Source organism: Arachis hypogaea, chromosome 13 (assembly GCF_003086295.3).
Source record: "Arachis hypogaea cultivar Tifrunner chromosome 13, arahy.Tifrunner.gnm2.J5K5, whole genome shotgun sequence".
NCBI classification, from domain to species: Eukaryota; Viridiplantae; Streptophyta; class Magnoliopsida; order Fabales; family Fabaceae; genus Arachis; species Arachis hypogaea.
In genome coordinates, this window is record NC_092048.1 from 46,334,839 (window position 1) to 46,360,027 (window position 25,189).

Genomic DNA, 25,189 nt, shown 5'->3' on the forward strand with positions numbered 1-25,189 from the left:
TTCCAAAATTGGGCCAAAAGCCCCCAAAAATCGCGGATCACGTGTTCTATTAATGAATCCACGTGCAGGGATCTGTGCGTACGCACACTTCGCTGAATGTCCACTTGTGCGTACGCACGGAGGATTGTGCGTACGCACGCATGCTGATTTCCTTCTTGTGCGTACGTGCTGGATATTGTGTGTACACACATGGCTTTGTGCTTCTCCTTTATTTTCTTCATGTGTTCTCCCTTTGTACATACTTCCTTCCACTTTTGCCTTGCCAATCTTGCCTCTAGGACCTAAAATCACTCAACAAACATGTCATGGCACCCAATGGCATAAAAGTGGGATTAAAATCACTAATATAAGCACAAAAACGCATGTTTTCATATTTAGGTTCAATTTAGGGATCAAACACAAAGGTATGCTATTTTGGTGATTAAGTGTGAGTTTATGTGATGAAATCCATTCAAATCAAGCCAAAATATATCGTCAAATATGGACTCATCAGTGCTCTACTTTCGAGAACTTCTGTTTTATTCCGAGGCCCGTAAGAAACTCCCCAAACTTCTTATCTGTGAATTGCGTCCCATTGTCAGATATCACGGACTCCGGGATTCCGAATCTGGAAATTACCTGCCTCCACATGAACTTACGGCAATTTGCTGATGAGATGTTGGCCAGCGGCTCCGCTTCGACCCACTTCGTGTAGTAATCAATGGCCACAATCAGGTATTTAACATGTCCAGGGCCTACCGGGAAAGGTCCCAAAAGGTCAATCCCCCATTGACTGAAAGGTCGGGAGGCCATTAGCAAACTCAACTCAGCCACCGGGGTCTTATGGAAATTAGCGTTCTCTTGACACTTCTTGCATCTCTTGACGAACTCTTGGGAGTCTGACATTATCAAGGGCCAAAAGTAACTGGCCCTCACGAGCTTTGGGGCCAAGGCCTTTCCGCCGATATGGTGGCCGCAACACCCCTCATGGACTTCCCTTAATACGTAGTCCGTCTGGTCTGGGCGTAGGCATTTCAATAGAGGTTGGTTCAGTCCTCTTTTGAATAATTGGCCCTGTACTATTATATACTTGGCCGCCTCCCTCCTTAACGCTTTTGCGGCCTTGCAGTCGTCGGGAAGCTTGCCGTTTTCCAAAAAGTCGGTAATTAGGTCGATCCATAAGGGAATGACGTCTGCTCGGGTCACGCACAGGGCGACTGTTGGCTCTTTTACCAATCCTTGGATCAAAGACCGGTTTCCCATTCCTGGCTTTGTGCTGGCTAGTTTTGATAGAAGGTCGGCTCGTGCGTTCCTTTCCCTTGGAACATGCTGCACTACGACCTCATCGAAATCCTTGCTTAAACCCCTGACCTTTTCCAGGTATTTTTGTAGCAGGGAGTCCTTGGCTTGATAAGTTCCATTGATTGGGGAGGTGACAACTTGAGAGTCGCTATTTACCTCTACTCTGGTCGCCCTAACTTCTTTTGACAATAGCAGGCCGCCAATAAGGGCCTCATATTCCGCCTGGTTGTTAGAGACCGGGAACTCGAACTTGATGGACTGCTCGTACACCATTCATGTCGGGCTTTCAAGGATTATCCCTGCTCCCCAAAACATTTGGTTGGAAGCTACATCAACATGGAGTTTCCACCGTATGCCCGGGGCCTCATGAGGGTCTCCAGTTACTTCCACTAGAAAGTCGCCCATAGCCTGGGCCTTAATTGCATGTCTGGTTCATAATGCAGGTCATATTGAGACAGCTTGACTGCCCAAGTCATCATCCGTCCTACCAGGTCGAGCTTTTGCAAGACTTGGCAGATCGCTTGATCCGTCCTGACGATTACTTGATGTCCCTGGAAGTATTGCCGCAACCTTCGGGACGAGGTCAGTAGTGCATAGGCTAGATTTTCCAATTTGCTGTACTTTAACTCTGCACCTTGCAATGCTTTGCTTATAAAGTAGACTGGCTGTTGGACCCTTCCTTCTTCTCGGACAAGGACGACCGCCAAGGCTTCGTCCGTTACTGCCAAATACAGAATAGCGTCTCGCCGTCCTTGGGCTTGCCAAGGATTGGTGGTGCCGAAAGTATGCTTTTGAAGTGGTTGAAAGCCTCTTCACATGCTAGGGTCCATTCGAAAGCTATTCCTTTTTTCATGAGGTTGAAGAATGGAAGGGCTTTGGCCGCCGATGCCCCGAGAAAACGAGATAGGGCTGTGAGCCTCCCGGCCAACTTCTGTACATCCTTGATGCACCCCGGGCTTGTCATTCGCAAAATAGCTTCACATTTGTCAGGGTTGGCTTCAATCCCCCTCTGGGTTATCATGAAACCCAGGAACTTCCTGGCTACCATGGCAAAGGCGTACTTTAGAGGCTTAAGCCTCATGTTGTGCTTCCGGAGAGACGTGAACACAACCTTTAGGTCATCGACTAGGTCTCCCGATTGGCCGGTTTTTACCAAAATGTCATCTACGTACACCTCTACCGACTTTCTGATCAGGTCACTGAAAACCTTGCTCATCAACCTTTGGTAAGTCGCTCCCGCATTCTTCAATCCGAATGGCATTACCTTGTAGCAGTAAGTGCCACCTGGCATTACAAACGCCGTTTTCTCCTCGTCCGGCTGGTGCATCGGTATCTGGTTATAACCAGAGTACGCGTCCATGAAACTCAGAAAATGATATCCCACGGTCGCGTCCACTAAAGCATCAATGTTGGGGAGGGGGAAGGAGTCCTTAGGGCATGCCTTGTTGCGGTCAGAGTAGTCTACACACATCCTCCACTTCCTGTTGGCTTTCTTGACTAGGACTACATTCGATAGCCAGGTCGAGTAGTCTAGTTCCCGGATGAACCCTGCTTGTAGCAAGCCGGCCGTTTGCTTGGCCACCTCATTAGCTCTCTCCTAGGACATCTTCCTTCGCTGTTGGGCTACGGGCTTCGCATCTGCTTTCACGGCTAGGTGATGCAACATAAGCTGAGGGTCGACCCCCGGCATGTCGCAGGTGTCCAGGCGAACAAGTCGCCATTTGCTCGAATCATCTCTATCAAAGGTCTTTCAGATTGTGGGGGAGGTTCTTATTCACAAAAGTGAACTTGTCCTCCGAGTCCCCGACCCTAAACTTTTCCAAGTCTCCTTCAAGCTCCGGTCTCAGTTTGTCGTCAATCCTAGCGTCTAGGTAGGCTAGGAAGACCCCAGACGCCTCCTTCGACTTCTTCCTTAGGGAAAGGCTGGCGTTGTCGCACACGACCACCGTTTCCAGGTCTCCCCTAAGGGATCCCACCGATCCATCATCGGCTACAAACTTCATGATCAGCAGCTTAGTGCATATTACCGCACAGAACTTGTTGATTGTTTTTCTCCCCAAGATAAGGTTGTAAGTCGTAGAGTCCCTTAGAACGATAAACTCCGCCATTAGCGACCTCTTTCCTTGACCTCCTCCTATGGAGACTAGGAGGGAGACTATCCCGTCAGATTTTATAAAATTATCTCCTAGGCCAACCACCCGTACTGATGAGTTTTCAAGTGGAGGCCCAGGGCGTCAAACACGTTTCGGAACATAATGTTGGAGTCAGCGCCGGTGTCAATGTGAATTCACTTTACCAAACCCGTTCCCACTCTTGCCGTGATTACCATGGGCGGGTTCTCCGGGATATTGTGGAACCATTGGTCCTCTGTTCCGAATGATATCCTTGGGGTTCTCCTGAGGGAGGGTCCATGGTTAGTTGATGATACGGCCAGAATCTTGGCGTCTTTCTTTGCTGCTGACTTCGATCTCGATGCTATGTCTCTTTCGACTATGAGATTCACAACAGTGAGGCTGCTGTCGTTGTCTTCTTCAGGCTCTTGCCTTGGCTTCACAACACGGCTTCTGTCATCGTCAGATCGGTCGCGCTCTTGCCTCCTGGATTCTCTTATGAACTGTGAGAACTCCGCCAGTTTGCCTTCACGAATTGCCTGTTCCAAAGCGTCCTTCAAGTCAAAGCAGTCTTGGGTTTTATGGCCGAAACCTTTGTGGTAGTCACAGTAGAGATTCTTGTTTCTGCCAGTTCTGTCCTTGAGCTGGCGGGCTTTTGACAAGATGCCTTTGTCGGCTATCTGTTGGTATACCTCAACGATCAGGGCCATCAGAGGAGTATAGTTTGTGATTCTTCTTACTCGTGGGAAAGGTTTGAAGGGTTTAGTCGGCCCTCCGTCCTTGGAGTGCTCCTTGGGCCTTTCCCCGTTTCCGGGCTGGCGATTAGGAAGATGGGCGGGCTGCCATTTGTTGGCCGCCACCACTTGGCTGACCTCCTCGTCATTGATGTATTCTCTCGCCATATTCTGAATTTTCTGCATGGTCCACACATGTTTGGTAGCGAGGTATTTTCTGAAGTCTTCATTTAACAGCCCGTTCGTCAGACACAAGCTGGCCACCGAGTTGGTCAAGCCATCAATCTCTAGGCACTCATCGTTGAACCTATCAAGATACTTCCTAGTCGGTTCCCCATTTCTTTGGGTCACCCTTGGAAGGTTGATCAGGTGCTTGGCTTTGGCAATGCGTGTGGTAAATTGTGCTAGAAAGCCACGGGTTATATCCGTGAAAGTCATCACGGACTTTTGAGGGAGCGCGTTGAACCATCGAATTAACGGTCCTACCAGGGTCATGGGAAAAGCGCGACATCTCACCTCATCACCCACATCCTCCAGGTTCATCCTGGCCTCAAAGGCCGTTAGGTATTCCTGGGGGTCCTGGGTTCTGTCGTATCTCATGTCCGTTGGCTTGTTGAAATGTTTTGGCAGCTGGACCTCAGGAATGGAGTGGTGAAAAGGGGTTGCTCCCATGATTATGGGATTTCGTCGCCTTCTCGGTCTCTCCCTACTCTCTTCTCGGTCTTCCTCCTCAGCGTGAGTCGCTAAGGGCCGAGTGTAGATTATGGGGTTTTATCGCCTCCTCGGTATTTCCCTACTTTTCCCTTGGCCTTCTGACTCCACGCGGGTCGGGGGGATCGGGAACCCAGTGTATGCCTGGCGTGGTTCCTTCGTGGACTTCTTCCTCGGGTTTCCCCTCTCCTTTGAGGAGATCGGACACGAGGTTCACTCGGGCCGGGCTGGTAGCGCTCCCTGGTCGCCAGCTTCCTCTCAAGGTTTTGCACCCTGTGGCACAACTCCTACATTATTCTCGCGTTGTCACTTCCCATTCCTCCGAAAGGACGCCTTTCCCGGGAATGGGAGGGAAGCTCATTCCCACGGGAGGGGGATCTCGTGCGTTCGCGGGAGGAAGCCAAGGAGGCCACCCTACTGGTTCGGTGAGCGTTCTTCTCTACGTGCGGCTCGCTTCCCTTTTGCCCTTCCACTGGACCCAAAAGAAAATCCATTCACGCAGAGGTCCCATAGACGGCGCCAATGTTCGGTCAGTTCCTGAACAGGTCGGATGCCCTGGATACACGGGGGTGATGGGGAACCTGGATCCGGGTCGCTCGTGCGTGATTGGACCTTCCGAGCAAACGTTGAAGGGAGAGGAATGGAGCTCGAGGATCTCCCGGGCTGATGAAGTGGTGAGGGGAGAGCCACCTGCAAAAGGGACTCCGACGTTCAAGTCAGAATCCGTACAAGGCGGCAGAAAAAGTGAGGGTTAAGTGACATACCTCCGGGAGAGGGGTAGGACCCTCCTCCTATGTAGTCTGTACTAGGACGAGTCCCATATTGAAAAGACCCACTTTCTAAAAAGCTTCCTTCCCCAACTATCAGGTGCCAGGTAGAAGGGGTGACGACGCCTAGGTTACTTGGTTCGGATCTTTCCAACTCGTCGGGTCAGCGGACTTGGACACAGGTCCAACTGAGCCGGACCAGAACAAGTTGATATTTCAAATATATGCATGTGATTGTTACATAGAGATAGAAGCATAAAAGATAAGAATTATATGGTGCCCCAAAGTTCCAACCGAACTCACTCACAATATAATCGTTTTAGATATCATTCTGTATATTTATGGTATCTTTTTGTATCTTATAAATCAGAGCAGTAATGTTCATTAGTTTGTCATCGTTGATTCCAACAGTACCTTCCTCATAATGTCCTCATAAATTATGCAAAATGATCATATAATAATGCGTGCAACGCTAAATCTACTAATTAGTATTCAATACAACCATTCCAATCACGTTTACTTCGTTACTAGTATTTTGGTCATAATAACATTACAAAAATAATTTTTTTTAAAATTATATCAGTTTTATTCTGATATGATAAATTATAGTAAAAAAGATTTATAAAATTAAACTATTTTTATAAAAAAATTGTCAAAAAAAAAAAAATTTTATCTACTAAAAAATTAATATTTCTGTAAATTAAAAAATTAAATAACAAATTTTTTAGTTGTTATTTTTATATGAAAAAATTTAATTTTTTATTAATAATTAATTTTAATATTTATTATCTAAAACTTAAAAAATTTAATGTGTATATTTTATATTTGATTAGATATTAAGTCTGTTGGATATAAAAATAATTAATTTTTATGTTTATTATTTAAAAATAATATTTTTTTTTAATTTCTATTTATATATAAATATAATTAGGTATTAGTATAAAAAAATTTATATTAATAGTTATAAAGTTAACTCAAAATTAATTTTTTTGAAATAATTGAATCTTGATTCTAATTATTAATTACAACATTAGTATTCTCTCCAAATTATATGTAATAAATATTTGAAGAAAAAGAAGTGCAAATATAGATTAGAAAAATAAGCGGTAAAAATTTAAAACTAAATAAAAAACTAATAATAATAATAATAATAATAATAATAATAATAATAATAATAATAATAATAATAATATATTTGTTATATGAATAATATTATGGGATCATTCTTTAATCATATTTAATTATAAATTTAATTTATTTTTTATAATTTTATGAATTTATTTAAATGATATTATTTTATAAATTTTATTTTTTTTAAATAAAAAAATAGAGAGAGATAATGAATGAAAGATAAAAATAAAGAAGAAGAAGGAGAAGGGGAGTTTATTAATTTTAGAAAAAATATTTTATTTTAATTGTAATGAAAAAATATCTCTTGATATATTAAATTAGTAATATATAATATAAAATATAAATTACAAAGATAAGATTAATTACCCAAATCAATTCCCAAGGATTTTAAAAGCGAAAATTTTAGTTTTTAAGAAAAATTAATACACAGATCAATCTCTACCTTTTTTTCTATCAGACATAATGGTCTCTAGTCTATTAGTGTGACTCACTAACAGAGAATGTTGAGTTGGCACGTAAACTCACACACGTGGCAGTTGAATAACAAAACAGTCCTTGGCCTTGTAATAAAAAACGGTGTTGTTCCTAATGGAGGTCTCGTTCTTCATCACTAAAGCTCCTCATAAAACCCTAGTTTTTCATCTCTAGGAATTGAAACCTCCAAGTTCATCAAAGCGTGTCTCACCATCATCCCTGCCGCCGCGTTTCGCAAGATGTTGTCACAGCTCAAGAATTTTGCTGGCGACGTCTCCTGGCTTCTCCGTGTATCCGCCCCTGTCGACGAGTATCTCGGCATTCCTCCAATCACCGCCACAGGTTTCTGATGACGGACAGTGGTTGTCTCTCTCACAGGATATTTGGAAACTAACTCAGTAGAACTCTAACCATCAGAACTCCATTATATATATCCTGTCACTTTCCCAGCCCTGCCGCCACCAATGTCAGTGGCGTGTTCAGGAACTTGTGAGCCCTGTCCGATCCTACAGCGATGCGATGAATAAAAGCCCCACCGAAGACATAGACATATCGGAAGAAGCTGATGGCAGAAGGTTTTGAGGGTGAGTTGGGCCATCCCAAAGACGGTGGTGAGAGTGCGGGTGGAACCTTCTAGAAAATGTGTGCTCCCTCGACGTTGCTTTGTGTGGATGTGGCGGTGACAATTGGGGGATTGAAGTTGCGGTGAAGAGGAGTAAGAGAGAGAAAGAGAGAGAGAGAGAGAGAGTAAGGGTTGTGTGTGTCTGTGTCAGTATTAGATTGAAAGGAGAAGACGCAGGAGTGGGTGTGTAAGTTAGAGCATGTTAGTCTTGGAAACCATTGTTGTTGGGGAGAACAGCATCGCAATTTGTGAATTAGGGATTAGGGGATTGCCATCTTATGACACTGTTTTGATTACAAGGCCAAGGACTGTTTTGTCCTTCTCGAATACGTGGACACTCAACTGCCACATGTACATGTTTATGTGCCAACTTAGGATTTTCTGTTAGTGAGTCACGTCAAAAAATAGACTGGGAACTGTTATGATTGACAGAAAAAAAAGGTTGAAGACTGATTTGTGTGTATTAATTTTTTTTTGGGACTAAAATGTCCGCTTTTAAAATCCTTAGAGATTGATTTGTGTAATTAGTACTCTAAGGTTATATATAGAATAGAAAGGGTAAAGAGAAATAAAGAATGGGAGAGACGTAGATAAGACGATGGAAGAAGAAGGTTTATTAATTTTGAAAGAAAATATTTCATCTCAATTTTAAAGAAAGTGTGTCATGTGACACATTTTAGTTATTAAATTAGTAATATAATATAGTTATATTTCAATTTCAATTTAATTTTAATTGTAATTAGAAAATTTTATGTTATACATTTTATATTGTCGAATTTGTAATTAATCATTAATAATGATATATGAAAGAGATAAAGTGAGTAAATAAATGAGAGAGTTAGAGAAAAGGAAAAAGAAAAAGAGAACTATTTAATTTTAAAGGAAAAGATTTAATTTCAATTGTAATGAAGTAAAGGAAAAATATATGGTGTATTTTAATTGTAAAATTAATAACAAAAATATAATAGATTTGACAAGATTTAATTTTAGTTTTACAAATATTATATATAAATAACTAGCAATTTATGAATTTTTTTTCTTATCAATTATTTTACAACTGTAGAATATATAATGACGATGGTTAATTTTTTTATATAATAATAATAATAATAATAATAATTTATATTATATATAATGAATATTTGTATTTCGATTTTTTTTAAGTGAAAAAAGTATTCCTTAAATTTGAATAGGAAACAATTAACTATTAAATTAAAGAACTTACTAACTATCTTAATGACTAAATTACTATTTTACACTTTTTCAATAACATATATAAAAATAAGGATTGACACATTAGTAATAATAATGATAACATCTTTTTACCAAAAAAAATTTATTGTCTTCCTGACTTTTTTTTAATGCAGAATAAATATACATGCGTAACTACTGAATGTGACCACCAACTTTCAACAAAGAACATTTTAAAGAACTGATATTGAAGTTGAAAAATGAGGTGTTGGATCTAGAATAATGTCTAGATTTTATATATATTTTGATTAAGTGTTTTTTCTTAAACTAACTTGGGTTAGTCGAGAATGGGCAGTTTATTTATTAAGGAGTGAACGAATCAGATTAGATTTGATATGATTAAAATATCGATTCGATCTGCATTAAAATCATCAAATAAGATTCGATATTCGCGATTTTTAAGTTTGGATCCGATCGGTGTGTGAATCGGATTTCGGATATATTCGCAAAACATAAAAATATTTTTAAAAACTTATTTTTATTAAAAAATATCAATAAAATTGTTTTTTTTCACTCTTTTAAACATGTTTAGTTGTTTACTTTTAAAATAATATTAAACATACTTTTTTTAAATAATAAAAAAATAATGATAATTATTAGTTAAAATCAAATATAAAAAAATATTTACTTATTTATTTATTTATTTTTGTGAATCCGCGAATATCTACATAAAATCCGGAATCCGATCTTATTAGTATGCGGATCGGATCCGATCTGATAGTCTTACGGATGGGATCGATATTCATAATTTTCGAATAAACGTAGCAGATATGTGAATTGGATCCGGTCTATGAACACCCTACATTTATCCCTTCAAACAAGTATTGAAAATTTGAATGCTCTACTACTGCAAGTTATATTCTTTCTAAATTAAATACTATATTTGTTTTTTAAATTAAAAATCTTTAGATTATCCGGTTTATTCTCAAAAGTTTTTGAAGCTTTGCTTTAATAATTGGATCAATCTTCCTCTGCTTCTCCCTCATTCATTTAAGGCCCTTCCCCCATTCAAACTATAACCATGTGGGAATTAAATATTAGAGAAATTATTATGGTCAATAACAAGTTGAACAATAATAACTAAAGAAAAGAAAAGGCACATGAAAATGCGCATGCACATGCATTAGCCTGAACTGTTGAACTTCTTCGCCACAACCCTATTGGTCAATTTACCTCTCTACCCCATGAATGTTTTTTAACCATTTTATACTCAAATTTTCAGAACCACTCTTGTTATTACCTTTGCCTCCATTTCCGTCCTTTTGAGTACAAGTGTTACTATTAACACATAGTTGCTATACTTATTCTGATAAAATTCACAATTTCCTGAGCTAAATTTTTCTGACTTGATTGTTTGATTGGGTGATATTTATGGCTATTAGGATTATATCAAGGAAGTGCACACAAGCTGTTTGTTTTATGTTCCTCATGGTTTTGCTTTTTTGTGTTTGTGAGGGGCAAGACTCTTCTTCATTGTCACCAATGGATGAGAAAGAGAAGCAAGTCATCTACAATGTGATTCAGGGTTTTGTAGGAAAATGGTGGAATGGTTCAGACCTTTATCCAGATCCTTGTGGCTGGACTCCAATACAGGTTTGAAATTCTGAACACAACAATGTTTCTACTGTTTCTTCTTTTTGTTTTTCAGAAGTCAAAACTTTAATGGAACAGTAATAACAGTGTTTAGTAAACTGTGTTGAATGTCAAAATGTTACTTTTACCTGCTATCATTGCATTCTTTATAGTTTCTTTTTTTGATTTCATGAATAAATTTGCAGGGAGTTTCATGTGAACTATATGATGATGGATTCTGGTATGTAACTGTTGTGAACCTTGGACAAGTTTTTGACAACTCTCTCATATGCAGCAATGATGCTAAATTCCCAGAACAACTATTCAAGCTCAAGCACCTCAAAGTTCTCTCATTAACCAGTTGCTTTCTTTCACCTAACAAAAATCCAGTTACACTCCCAATTTCAGGTTGGGAGAAGTTCTCAGAAAGTTTGGAATCTTTGATACTCAGATCAAACCCTGGTCTTGTTGGCACCATTCCATCCACAATTGGAAGCCTTAGAAGCCTTCAATCTCTTGTTTTGCTGGAAAATAGTCTCACAGGTGAATTGCCACGAAGTATCGGCAATTTGGTTAAGTTGAGACAACTAGTCCTTGCTGGAAACAACTTGGTTGGTGAGGTTCCAATCACTTATGGACGCTTTTCTGAGCTTTTGATATTTGATGCAAGCAGGAACAATCTTTCAGGTTCACTACCACCAATAGTTGGATCTTGGAGTTCACTTCTAAAGCTTGATTTGAGCAACAATGTGCTTGAAGGGTTGTTGCCAATGGAGCTTGGAAGGCTAAAGCATCTCACATTACTTGATGTGAGTCATAACAAACTTATTGGTGGTTTGGCTGAGACAATCAAAGAACTTGTTTCCTTAAAAGATATGGTCTTGTCTAACAATCCAATAGGGGGTGATCTCTTGGGAACAAAGTGGAGAAGTTTCACAAAAGTTGAGACTTTGGACCTTTCCAACATGGGTTTGGAAGGTAGTGTGCCAGAGTCCATAACAGAAATGAAAAGGCTAAGGTTTCTTGACCTTAGCAACAACAACCTTAATGGAAGTCTCTCTAGGAATCTTGAGAACCTGCCATGTCTTAAAGCTCTTCATGTCAATGGAAACAACTTGACAGGGAGACTTGAATTCTCACAAGAGTTTTATGGGAAATTGGGAAGGCGGTTTGCTGCTTGGAACAATAATGAAAACTTGTGCTACGTTGCCAAACAAGTGACACCAGTGCCTTATAGTGTGAAACCTTGTTTACAGGAAATAACTAATTCTGAGGGAGTTTCAACAGTTGAGAATTTTGAGATGAGTGAAGGGAGTTACGATGAGGATTCCTTTGTAGAAACCTCTTTTGGAATTTCAAGTTTTGTATTCAATGATGTATGGTTGATTCTTAGTGTAAATGTAGTTCTTACTGTGCTGCTGTGGAATTTGTCATTTTAGGCTAATTTCAGAGAAAACTGATACCACCACATGTGTTACTATTACTCTAGAGAAGTAAACAATATTAACTATTCATTCTGACCAATGTCATTCATGCCTAGACTAGTAACTTATGATTTTCGGATTTATGTACATACATTATTTATTATCTCTAATTTAGCATATGTGTATAATTATTATTATTTTTTATTTGACTTCCCTGCTCAATTGGAGTTTTAAGCATACAGAATTTGGATTTTTCACTTTCATAAAATGTATAATAAAAAAGACTTTAATTTTCAAAACAACTTAAAAGGACATTATTTTCCAGAATCTACTTTTTTTTTTTATTTTGTCTTTTCATAAGCTTTGTTTAATAGAGAGAGAACTTCTGCAATGCACACAAAATTCGTCTATTAAAATAGCGGACTTGCCTATTTACATAAAGTTGGTCTATGAGTTCAACGAACTTGCTTACGATTTGGATGGTATTAGTATATTTTTATTTTTTTAATTAATCCAATTTTATTCAAATAATTTAAAATTGTAAATATAAAATTTTTAATTTAAAATTTAAATAGATATAATTTAAATTAATAATTTAATTTAATTTATAAAAATAAACGCACTTGATTATTTGATGCTTTTTATTTTTAATATAAAGGAGAGTGTGTGGTGATACAACATTATGAAGAATATGAGTATTTTTTTCTGCATGTGGTAAAAATTATGAGTAAAAAAATTATGAGTAATAAAAATAAGTTATAAAAAATTTTATTTAGAATTATAGAAATGATGAGTAAAAGTAAATTATAAAAATCTTTCATGATAAGTAAAAATTTTTAAGAGTAAAATTATAAAAAAAAATAAATTTATTTAGAATGAAAGTAATGTGATTAAGTGTAATTTACTTAGATGTGATTAAAAAATAATTGAATAACTATGTACCATAAAAAATTGATATTATTAAAGAATAAAATTAAAATTTATTTTTATATCTTATTTTTGTCCCTAACGTTTTTGTCCTATTTAAGTCTCTAACGTTTCAAAATCATCTCAATTTTGTCCTGCTGTCAATTCTGTTAACGGATCCCTAATGATAGGACAACATTGAACTAATTTTGAAACGTTACGGACTTAAATAGAACGATTTAAACATTAAGGATAACTTTAAAATTTACCCCAAAGATTGGAACAAAAACAATACTTTACTCAAGTAATAAAATTGAATTAGTTGACATAGTAAGTGGTTTATAAATGAACAAAAAGTCACAGGTTCAAATATTAAAAATAACGTTTTCTTAAATTATATACAACGAAGTGAATTTTAGAAAAAGAAAATTAGACACCAAATATTCTTATATTCCCATTATATATATTATAGATTATAAATTATAACTTATAAATTATAAATGTATAAAAATAATAAAAATTGAATTAGTAGATATGGTAACTGGTTTATAAATGAACAAAAGGTTATAGGTTTAAATTTTGGGAATAATATTTTTTATAAATTATGAACAACAAAGGGTATTTTAGGAAAAGAAAATTGGATACTAAAATACTAAATCTTCTTGTATTTTCATTATACACAGTATAGAAGTATAGATAATTTTAAAATTAATATAAATAGGTTTATTTAAAATTTTTAAATTTTAAATAAACATACTCGTATTATTTTTAAATTAGAATAAATAATACGAGTAAATTATTTTCAAAAAGTTAATTTTTTTTCAAAGTCGAATAAACATAATTAATTATATGAGTATAACAATACGAGATATTTCTCAAATTATATTAAATTATTAATTTAAATTATATCTATTTAAATTTTAAACTAAAATTTTTATTTTAAATTATTTGAAAAAAATTAGATTAATTGAAAAAAATTAGTACCATCTAAATCGTACCATAACATAAGCAAATTTTGTAAATAACCAAGTTTATCGATGCAATGGGCAAATTTTGTGTGCATCATAAAAACTTTACGAAAACTCAAAACAAAGAAGTGAATCCGAGCCAATGAGTAATAACTCAAATGGCATAGTCTTTCCATACTCAATTAAGAGGTTGCGGGTTCGAGTCTCCTATCTTTGGTAAAAAAAAAAAAAGAAGTGAATCCGAAAAAATAATGTCCTTTTAATTAGTTTTAGAAATTAATTTTTTTTTTATATATTACACGATAGAAAAAAAAATCCAACAAATTTTTATTTGGACTAGTCATATTTTGGTAAGATGAGATGCACAATATTTTTAATTATTTCTGTTGGAAGGCAGTGAAAATGAAGAAGATGCAGTTGTCACTTGTCACTTGTCAGGATCAGACTTTAGAGGAGAAGCAACAAACAAACATGCATTTTGAAAATATATTAAAAGATTAACTTAATTACTAAATTTTTATTATGTAATTAAGCATGTAGTGTTGCCAACAAGTTATAGTTCAAATGACATAATCTTTTTATATTCTACTCTATCAAGAATGCTCAAAGCTAAATATTTTAGATATATAGATTTCCTACATGCAGAGATAGGAAGTGTACCGTCGTAAGGCTGGAGAAGTGTTCTTGAAGGGCGCAAGGTGATCGAGAAAGGTTTGTTATGGAAAATAGGCTCTGGCACTAATGTTCGCATCTTCCATGACCCCTGGCTCCCACCACCAGTGCCCCTTAATATCCCTCAAAATGCACTTACAATCCTGCCAAATCTACAAGTGTATTACGTTAGTGCGTTACTAAATCCTGGTAGAAGTTGGAATAGAAATCTGATTGAGTTGATTTTTTCAGTTGATATATGCAATAAAATTTTTTCAATCAAACCAACAGAGGAGAAGGATGAAGTTAATTGGTGCTGGACAAAATCCGGTATATATGAAGTTGGGTCAGGATACAAAATTGCTTATGAATTCTTTCATTCTCCTACTTCATTGAGGCCCTAGAACATACACAACAGAGTCTGGAATAGTATTTGGCAGTTGAAATTACCACATAAAATTAAGATTTTTCTATGGAAAAGTCTTCATGAAAAGCTTCCGATGTTGCAACAAGTTCACAGTCGGTTCGCATCCACTCCTGCCACTTGTCCAAGATGCATGTTGAAGGCTGAATCAATTTCTCATGCTTTGTTCCAATGCCCCCTGTCTTCAATAATATGGAGCCTAAGCTTAATAACCCCTGACCTATGGATGAGAGAAGAAGAGACCTTTTTCAATTGGTGGCAACGAGTCTTATCCTGGGCAGCGGCTCAATTCGACGGTAGACAAAAGACCCTCCTCATAGCGGCGCTGTGTTGGGACACTTGGAAAGCGAGGAATCGGTGTATTTTTTAGAAGGTAATAAGCCCGACACTAGAGATAGTGAAAGAAGCCAGCAATTTAGTACATGAACTCGTGAGCCATACCTGATAGATGCTGCTAATTTTTTTTACTCTTACTTTACTCTTCTTTAAGCTCTTAGTCTTTCTGTCACAGTTGGTGATAAATGGAAATACCCAATTCTTTTGTACTTCCTTATGAAAATACTTTTATTTTATATTAATAAAATAATATTTATCTTTGAGAAAAAAAAAAAGGTTAAGAGTTCAAGTCTCCTTATTTTTAGTAAAAAAAAGAAGCATGTAGTGTTCAACGCTTTATCATCTAGATGTTCACATTTTATGTATATTTTTATCAGATTCATTAAATTGAATAAAGTAGTATCAAAGTGGTAAAATACGGATGAATATTCCCGCGTCACCTTGGTTCAATCCTTGGCAACGGCATTAAATATCAAAGTGATTTAAGGAACTGTGCTGAATGTCCACAATCCAATAGTAGCTCCACAAAATTGTTCTCTATTAGAGTCTTTTGAGTTATTCGTTTCAAAATTGTTGTCGAAGAAGGATCCAGAATAATTGTATTTTTTAATAGATTTCTCCATTGTATCCTTGCAATCACCTACATAAGGCACAGGGCGAAGATTCCAACCACATAAACTTGTATGCTTTTGAGTCTACAAATAAACACTAATAAATTACACTAAAAAGGTAGGAATGAAAAGAAGTGCCAACATACACAAAGATGTTTTCAAGAGAATAAATGAGACATTTGAAATTTGTTAACATAAATAAAGATCATTCATCCAATGCATTTATCGTTAAGTCTCTAGAACACAGAAGTAAACTTGTTATTACCTAGAAATAGAATTTTCGTTCTTCTTGACTGCTATAACTTCTATGTCAAAATTTCTTGCAGATCTATTTCCAAAATCAAGAAATAATGATTGTCCTAGAAAGTCTTTCAATAGTCGACTTTGCATGTGTTCTATAGCTGAAAATGAAACACGTGGAAGAGCTGAGTGCCGCAAAAGAGAATAACAAAGTTCTCTAAAATTGTCAACTAACACTAGAGGAGCTGTAGGAGGAAATCGTGCCAGTGTTTCACGGCAGTCATTGTCGATCCATGGGCAAAGCAACTTATGTCCATCGTCTATGTAACGACCTAATTTTCAGTACATTATGATTATACTGAAAATCAAACGTCATTAACTTACTTTTCCAAAAATTAACTAAATATTTATTATTAAATCTGTAATCGTGTTAGCGCACGATCGAATTTCTAGAAAAATTAAAATAATTAAATAAGTACGATAAAATAATACAAACACCAGAGATAGAAATGCTATTTGTACACCAAAATCAGTCATTAAAATCAGTCACTAATGTATTTGTGTATAAATATATGGGTGGTTTAATTTATTTTCAATGTGTATTTGTATTTCAACATGTATTTTATACTGATAGCTGACTTTGGTGACTGATTTTGGTGTACACGTAGCATAAACCTATATATATATATATATATATATATATATATATATATATATATATATATATATATATATTGGGAGTTCTTTAGTGGTTTTAGTTTTAGTGACTAAGGGTGGCATAAATTTGACTTATAAGTAAAACATTGACACATGACAAGAAAATCAAATCTAATACCAAAATGATTCTCTCTTATAAATTTTTATAATTATTTTTATAAAAATAATTTCAAAAAAATAATGCCAAAATAATTTTTTAATTATATTTATAATTATTATTTTATTATTATTTTTATGATTATTTTTATTAAAATAATTTTTTATAATTATTTTTATTTTTAATTATTTATTATTATTATTTTTAATAATTTCTAAAAATAAAATCAAAATTATTTTTTAATTATTTTTATTTTTAAAAAATAATTTTTTATAATTATTTTTATTATTATTTTTACCAAAATGATTTTTTTATAATGATTTTTTTGCAATTTAAAAAACTAACACTAAAATAATTCTCTCTCTTATAATTTCTTATGATTATTTTTATCAAAATAATTTTTTATAATTATTTTTATAAAATAATTTCAAGAAACTAACACCAAAATGATTCTCTCTCTCTCTTATAAATTTTTATAATTATTTTTATCAAAATAATTTCTTATGCTTCCCACTTGTCCAATCTTGACGAAGGTCGTGATTTCACAAATTTGTCTAAACATTTCCAATCTTATATTGAAAATGATAAATTATGGAAACAAATTTGTGAAATCACAACCTTCGTTAATATTGGACAAGTGGAAAGCATAAAAAGTTATTTTGATAAAAGTAATTACAAAAAATTATGATAGAGAGAATCATTTTGGTGTCAGTTTTTTTAAATTATTTTACAAAAATAATTATAAAAAACTTTTGATAAAAATGAGTAAACTATCATTTCTACCCACAAAATTTGAAGACGCTGACATATCTACCCATCGAAGACAAAAATTATCATTTGTACCCATAAAAAATGGTTTTTGCAAGCAAAATTATCCAAATCCTAAAAAACTAAATGAAATTCCTAAACTACCCTTCTCTCCAGTCTCCACCACTAGTACCATCGTCTTCTCCCCTTTTTCTTTTCACCCCTTCCCATACCAAAATCTGTTCCAGAGAGTCAGCCTCTCCCTTTTCTCCTCTCTCTATTACGTGCTATTGTTCTCTCTGGTGGCATCGTCGGAACCCACGATTAGACCTTCCTATCCGAATCAGCAAGGTCTAGCACCAGCGCCCAACCGAGAAGCAAATCAACAATATCAGGAAAATGAGGCTGAAAGCACCTCAAGAACTTTAATGATATCAAAGTAATAATCCCAACAAGCCTATGCAATAAGCTCAATGATGCTCTCTCATCCTCAAGCAGCACCTGACAAGCTTTGAGAATTGGCAAAGCATATCTCTCAGCTCCACCAATATTCCCAACATTAAGAAACTCACGCAAATCTTTCAGTGCCAATTCCTTCGTCCCATCAATGGCGTTGACATTGCTTTAACAAGGGCAACGCCCAACCTATGAAACGGTCAACCAAACCACCAAATATAACATGATTCTGTCGCCTGTTTGATGTCACATAAATCGAACAGATCACTGCACATAGTGCACCATATGCTACAACAGCTGCTTGCCTAACCTCATACAACCTAAACAAAGAACGACAAAAGATGAAATTTTTATCAGAAAATTGGAAAAAATTTTGAAAACTGAAAATTGAAAAGTGGGGATTAGGGTTTAACTTACTTGTCAGAGAGGAGTTGGGAGAGACTTTGGAAGAGGAAGTGAGCGGAGCGAGTAATGAGGAGAGAGTTGTGAGGGTAGAGGATGGTGCGGTGGAGGGAAGCGATGGCGGCGAGGTGAGGGGAAGGGTCTGGGAGCGCGACCTATGAGACGGAGGTGGTGGAGGAGGAGGGAGTGGGAGTATTGTCGTCGGAGGGGACGACGGTGGAGAGAAGGGCAGCGAGCTGGTTGTGGTGGTGGTAGTTGGGGATGAGAGTGGTGGTGAAGAAGAGTTTGGGTGGTGGTGGAGTTTAAGATTAGAAAAGCGGCGGTGAAGATAAGGGTAATTAGGAATTTTAGGTGATTTTTTAGTGTTTGCATAATTTTGTTGTGCAGAATCCATATTTCATGGGTACAAATGGTAATTTTCTTCTTTTATGAGTAGATATGTCAGCGTTTTCAATTTTCGTGGGTAAAAATGGTAGTTTACTCGATAAAAATAATCATAAGAAATTATAAGAGAGAGAAAATTTCATTTTCGTGGTAGTTTCTCGAAATTACAAAAAAAATAATTATAAAAAAATTATTTTGGTAAAAATAATTAAAAAATAATTTTGATTTTATTTTTAGAAATTATTAAAAATAATAATAATAATAAATAATTAAAAAATTAAAATAATTATAAAAAATTATTTTAATAAAAACAATCATAAAAATAATTATAATAAATTATTTTTAAAAATAAAAATAATAATAAAATAATAATTATAAGTATAATTAAAAAAATTATTTTGGTGTTATTTTTTTAAAATTATTTTGATAAAAATAATTATAAAAAATTATATGAGAAAAAGAGAATCATTTTAGTGTTAGATTTGATTTTCTTGTCATGTGTCAATATTTTACTTGTAAGTCAAATTTATGCTATCCTTAGTCACCAAAACTAAAGTCACTAAAGAACTCTCCTATATATATGTCACAAGTTAGCATACAATCCTTCACATTTTGTTACTATATACATCATCAACACTCCGGACCCTAATCCATATATGAGGCCCCTAAATTGGAGCCCAAAAACTAGCCTAGTCAACTATATACATCTTACTCTCTCAGTGACTCAAATCAAAGTGAGAGACTAAACACAAAAGCTAGACTAACACAAAAGAAACTCCCAAAAGCCACATCCTCACCTCCCAAGCATCAGCTGTCGTCGTCATAGAAAATCTCAATCACATCTGAACGCTCCTCACGATCCTCGTCTTCATCATCAGAAATCTCAATAATTTCAGGAGGGGTCCTGGCACTCGTACTAGTGCTCTGGCCCACACTCGTCGGTCTACTAATGGAGGTGGTATGCAGCTCCTCAAATAACGGCTTAGACGAAAACACTGTGATATGCTCTACAGGAATATCCCATTCAGGTATAGGTTCTAGTACATGCTCCTCCATAGGCTCAGGCTAAAGGACTACCTGATCCTCAGGCTGATCAGGATGTTGATGAGGTACATGAAACGGGTGAAACAGAGCATCAGGATGAAGCCAATGTAACAAGAACTCATAAGGCATATCAGGGTTAAAGAAGGAGTGTTAATCGGATGACGGAAAAGGTGGTTGTGTAGAGCATACATATGGGTCCTAATCTCTGCATCTACTATATAAAACCTATGCTGTACAAGATCCTCACATATGTAGGGAGGGTTCATCTCATAAAACAGAATGCCCGTCTCTATCTGATGGAGAAAGAAGGAAGGGGTAAGAACTGGGGGATTCTTAGGCCCAGTTTGGGTAAACAACTTAAATAAGCTCTTTTGGAAAAAGAGTATAAGAACTTTTATTAATAGCAGCTTATAAATAAGTTATTTTGTGTTTGGATTTTTAGTTATAGAAGTATTTATTTTAAAGTTGTAGCGTTTGGATAAATAACTAAAAAATACAATTTTTTTCACAAAAAATGGATATTAAAACAATAATGATAACAAATACTTTTCAATATTGAATGTTGATTTTCTATAACCTAATCACTAAGATTACAATTGTTTAGGCAATTAATTCTTTATTTGCTCTCTTATTAGTTCTATTTTTTAGGTAGAAACTGGTTATTCTACTTCTTCTTCACCCATAACGGTGTTTTTGTATGTGGTAAATAGTAATAAAATTTTAATTCACAATAATCTTGATCCAAAGAAATTATTGTGTAGTTAGTGTTTGCTGTTTTATTGTGTATGATATGGTAGATAAAATAAAAAATAAATGTGAAATGTGTGTCAATGTATATTTTGTTGCTCTTTTTTATTTTTTTTACTTCTATTAGAATTCCCTCCTCTTTTATTGGGGTCAAGAACTTGCTATAACTAACTATAAAAGTAATAGCAGCTACGTAAAAATAAAATCACATGAAAAAAAAATAAAATTAAAACTGAGATTTTATACCACACACAATGTTAAATATAAATTTAATAATAAAAATAGAGTGATAAAATGATAAAAAAAATTGGAAAAAATATATACAATAAGTGGTTCAGATCATTATTTTAAAATGGTGGTGGAGAGTCAATATTTTCAATAGATAAATCATTATGTGAAAATGATGGTGGAAGGCCAATGTTTCTAGTAGATGGAACCTTAGGTAAAAATGGTGGGGGAGGGGCAGTATTTCTAGTATTTTTTTACAAAGTCAAGAATGAAAATAAATTTTTTTTTGTTTTGAGGTCATTTTTTTTACGAAAATGATAGAATGACTTATCGAGAAGGAGAAGTCATATATTTTTACTTTCTCAAAAAGCTATTTTTTTTTGTTTTGAGGTCATTTTTTTTTACAGAAATGATAGAATGACTTATCGAGGAGGAGAAGTCATATATTTCTACTTCTTCAAAAAGGTATGAATTAACTTTTCGGGAAGTTAAAAGTTTTTTTTAAAATAGTACCAAACACGCGTACTGTGACTTTTTATAATTTAAAAGTCAGAAAAAGTAGCTTCTGCTACTTCTCAAACGGGCTCTTAGTAGGGTCGGGAGTATTAGTTAAGTCAGTATTATCATAGTTCAATTAATTCACAGTAAAAAATACAAGAATCACATAGAAATAGCCCATCACAACAATTCAGAATACAACTAAGAAATGTACAAACACAAGGAGACAATCACAAACAATATCACATTATCAAGTAAAACGCAAATGTGCAGTAAGGATGATGCATGTCTAAGCCTATCGCAAGTAATGAGCTCATTTTTCGGTTTTGACCCGCACTCGACGCAATCCAATTCGCTAGTCGGATAAGGCATTCCAGCGACATAACCTTTGCAAGTTTTTACTTCTTGCAAGCGCTGATTCTTCAGCTGAAGTATGTCGAACATGACCTCTGCAAGTACTTGTAAGCGCTGATTCTCCAGTTGAAGCATGTGACCCTTTTTCTTGAAAGCCATTTCATATTTACGGGCATCCCCGCATAATCATTCACATACAAAATTCATGGCTTGTTAACATTTATCCTTTGGCACCAGAACCATACTATCGTCACTCTCTCGTGAGTCGTGACCTTCCCATAATCACACGTGCCGATTCATCTTCTCTTTTTCTTCAGTCTTTTACTTATTTATCCTTAACAATTCAAATTATCTTACAATCAATAATATCGATAATAATATCTTTACTAAATAATATTCTTAATAACTTAATACCAATAAAAATTATTTTCTATAATACAAATAAAATAATTTAAGTAATAAATAGTATATATAACTTCTTTGAAGACTTAACTCTTTTAAGCTTTATTTCTAAACTTTTATTAATTATGTTTTAAACTCAGACTTTTCAATTATTTTACTTTTAACTTAACATTGTTACAAAACTACTAATTAGCTCTTTGTTTATTAATATTTACAAAAATAATTCTGAATTTTTATAAAAATACCCGCTCATCTCCAAATAATTATTTTTTACTCAAAATACCTCTAAACTTATTTATTTATAAAATCAACCTCAATTTTCATCAAAACACATTTTATTCTTAAATTAATAATATTATCATGATAACAAATACATTTCTTTAAGCCCAAAAACATCTTTTTATAATCAATTTGAAAATATATATATATATATATACATATATATATATATATATATATATATATATATATATATATAACTTTAAATCCGCTTCCGAGTTTTACGGTTGCCGATTCTTCACAGCTTATAATTTAATCTCTCGGCCTTTTAATCACACAAAATTTTACTTGATTTTCAAAATAATCCTAGCTCTGGATTCATCAAAATAATTTGATTCTTAGCTGCACTTAAACCGATCGAACCTCAAGCTTATAACAAATACAATATATCACAAAAATTCAACATAAATTAAATTAAAATAAATCAACAATTAATCACAATATCAATTCACTTATCCAATACATATTTAACTGGTAAGAAATTATCAAAACCCTACTTCGTACAAAATCAAAACAACAAAAATTATAGAAAATTTTTTTGACCGAGCTGTAATCGTCTGTGCTTCCTAAAAGTTCAATTGGCTAAACTCAAGAGGAAGGGGAGCTACGTCACCGTCAACTTTTATCAAACAAAAGTAACGTCAACATGTAAAGAAGAAAGATACAAACACTTTAATTAGATTATATTTTTTATTAAAGTTACAGATCACAAGAAATTTAAGCTGAAAACTCATAGGAGGTCACAGTTCTCTCAAGGAACACTCTCGGTCTCTCTCTCTCTCTTTTTTCATGTTCAATTCGGTGATGCATGAGGAAAAAGGAAGATGATTAAGACTTATGGTGATGAATGAGAATTTGTGGTGATAAAGTATCATTAGCTCTTATAGTTAATAAATGAAAGAGGCATGTGTCATGATTATATATATGTATACATGCATATAAGCCACATTTCATTTCTTTCTTTTGTTCCCTTAATGGCTTCGGGCAAAGTGAATAGAACTAAGGTAATGACAATAATTAATAATGATTTAGTGGCTAGTTGTCAAGTTCTGGAGCTGCTGAATCAACGATTCAAGTTATAAATATCTTAAACGAATAATTATGAAAACTGAATATATTAAAATACAAGTGATAATATATATAGGGTTAAATATATATGAGTTACTAACATAAATAACATTAGTAACTTAAAGATAAAAGATATCTAATGAAGCATTAGCAACTCTAAATTCATCAAGAAATACCGATAATTATTTATATTAGCAAATATCGGACTTGATAATAATAGCAATATTATTATCTAGGCTCTATTATAACTATAGCATGTAAAATAAATTAATAACATAATAATAAAATTATATTATCATTTATTTTACTATGAAACTCGGAATTGACTCATCGAACTAAAATTGATTGTTGAAAATAACAATTTTCAAAAAAACATCGTGTTGGTATAAAAATTCGGGGTGTTACATTCTACCCTCCTAAAAAAAAATTTGTCCTCAAAATTTCCTTTACCTGTAAACAGGTGCGAATAATCGGCCCTTATCTAATCTGCTAGTTCTCAGGTGTGTTCTGTTTCCTCATCTCGTCTCTAAGCTACTTTGACTAAAGAAACTATTTTGCCTTGTAGATGCTTGTCGCTCATGACTAATTTTCAAACCGGTTTGGCAAGATGTATCAAGTTACTTCGAAATTGCATCATTTTTGGTTACAAAATATAGCTTTCGTCGGGATTATACCTCTTTAGTTGCGAGATATAGAAGACATTATGAAGATTTGACAAAAAAGGGAGAACAAATATCTAGTAAACTATTGGACCGAATCTTTTGAGTATTTGAAAAGGTCCTATATATCAAGGATTAAATTTTTTTTTTGGTTCTAGGAGCTCGACCTATTCCTGCGATAGGGGTTACTCTCAGAAAAACATGGTCACTATCATTAAACTCTAAAATTTTACTTCTATTATCACCATAGCTCTTCTATTGGCTTTGAGTTGGTTGAATCCTCCCATGAATCTTCTTAATCTGCTCAGTTGTTCCTGTACCAAGTCTGGTCCCAATATACTAGCCTTCCCTCCATCATACCAACTTAATGGCGATTGACACCTTTGTCCGTAATGTGCTTTATATGGTGCCATTTCAATTGCTAAAAGATGTTGTTGTAGACGAACTCAATCAAAGGTAAATACTTGTTCCAGTTTTTTTAAGTAAGATCTCAACATATCTTCCAAGATTTGGATTGTCTGCTCTAATTGTCCATCTGTTTGAGAATGATACATTATACTCATGTGCAGCTCTGTTCCAAATGCTTCCTAAAGAGCTCCCCATGGTGACACACTTGGATGAATAAAACTTTTCCTCAAGTAGATCATCTAATAGCGTCTTTAGTTCTGCTAGTTCCAATGGTGACATCTGATAAAGTGCCATCGAGATCGGTTCAACTCTAGGTATCAAATTAATACCCAACTTTATCTCTCGCCGAGGAGAAAACTCTAGTATGTCTTCAGGAAAAATGTTAGGAAGTTCCTTCACTGTTCGGATCCATTCCAAATTTTGTTCGCTGCCACTTGAGCTAGCCGATAACAAAACATACCCCTCACACTCATTCCCGTTATAAA

At 34.7% G+C, this 25,189-nt stretch overlaps 2 protein-coding genes across 2 annotated transcripts; one reads left to right on the forward strand and one right to left on the reverse strand.

Annotated features, from left to right (window-relative positions):
- Positions 1 to 3,568: 3,568 nt before the first annotated feature.
- LOC112733988 (uncharacterized) lies at positions 3,569 to 4,798 on the reverse strand. Its single transcript, XM_025783145.1, has one exon. The coding sequence runs from the start codon at positions 4,796 to 4,798 to the stop codon at positions 3,569 to 3,571; it is 1,230 nt and encodes a 409-aa protein (XP_025638930.1).
- A 5,394-nt stretch (positions 4,799 to 10,192) lies between these two features.
- On the forward strand, positions 10,193 to 12,178 carry LOC112738286 (uncharacterized). The gene is made up of 2 exons (XM_025788657.3): positions 10,193 to 10,675; positions 10,861 to 12,178. Exons 1-2 carry the CDS (start codon positions 10,454 to 10,456, stop codon positions 12,091 to 12,093), a joined length of 1,455 nt encoding a protein of 484 aa, XP_025644442.1. The 5' UTR covers positions 10,193 to 10,453; the 3' UTR covers positions 12,094 to 12,178.
- The last annotated feature ends 13,011 nt before the right edge of the window (positions 12,179 to 25,189 follow it).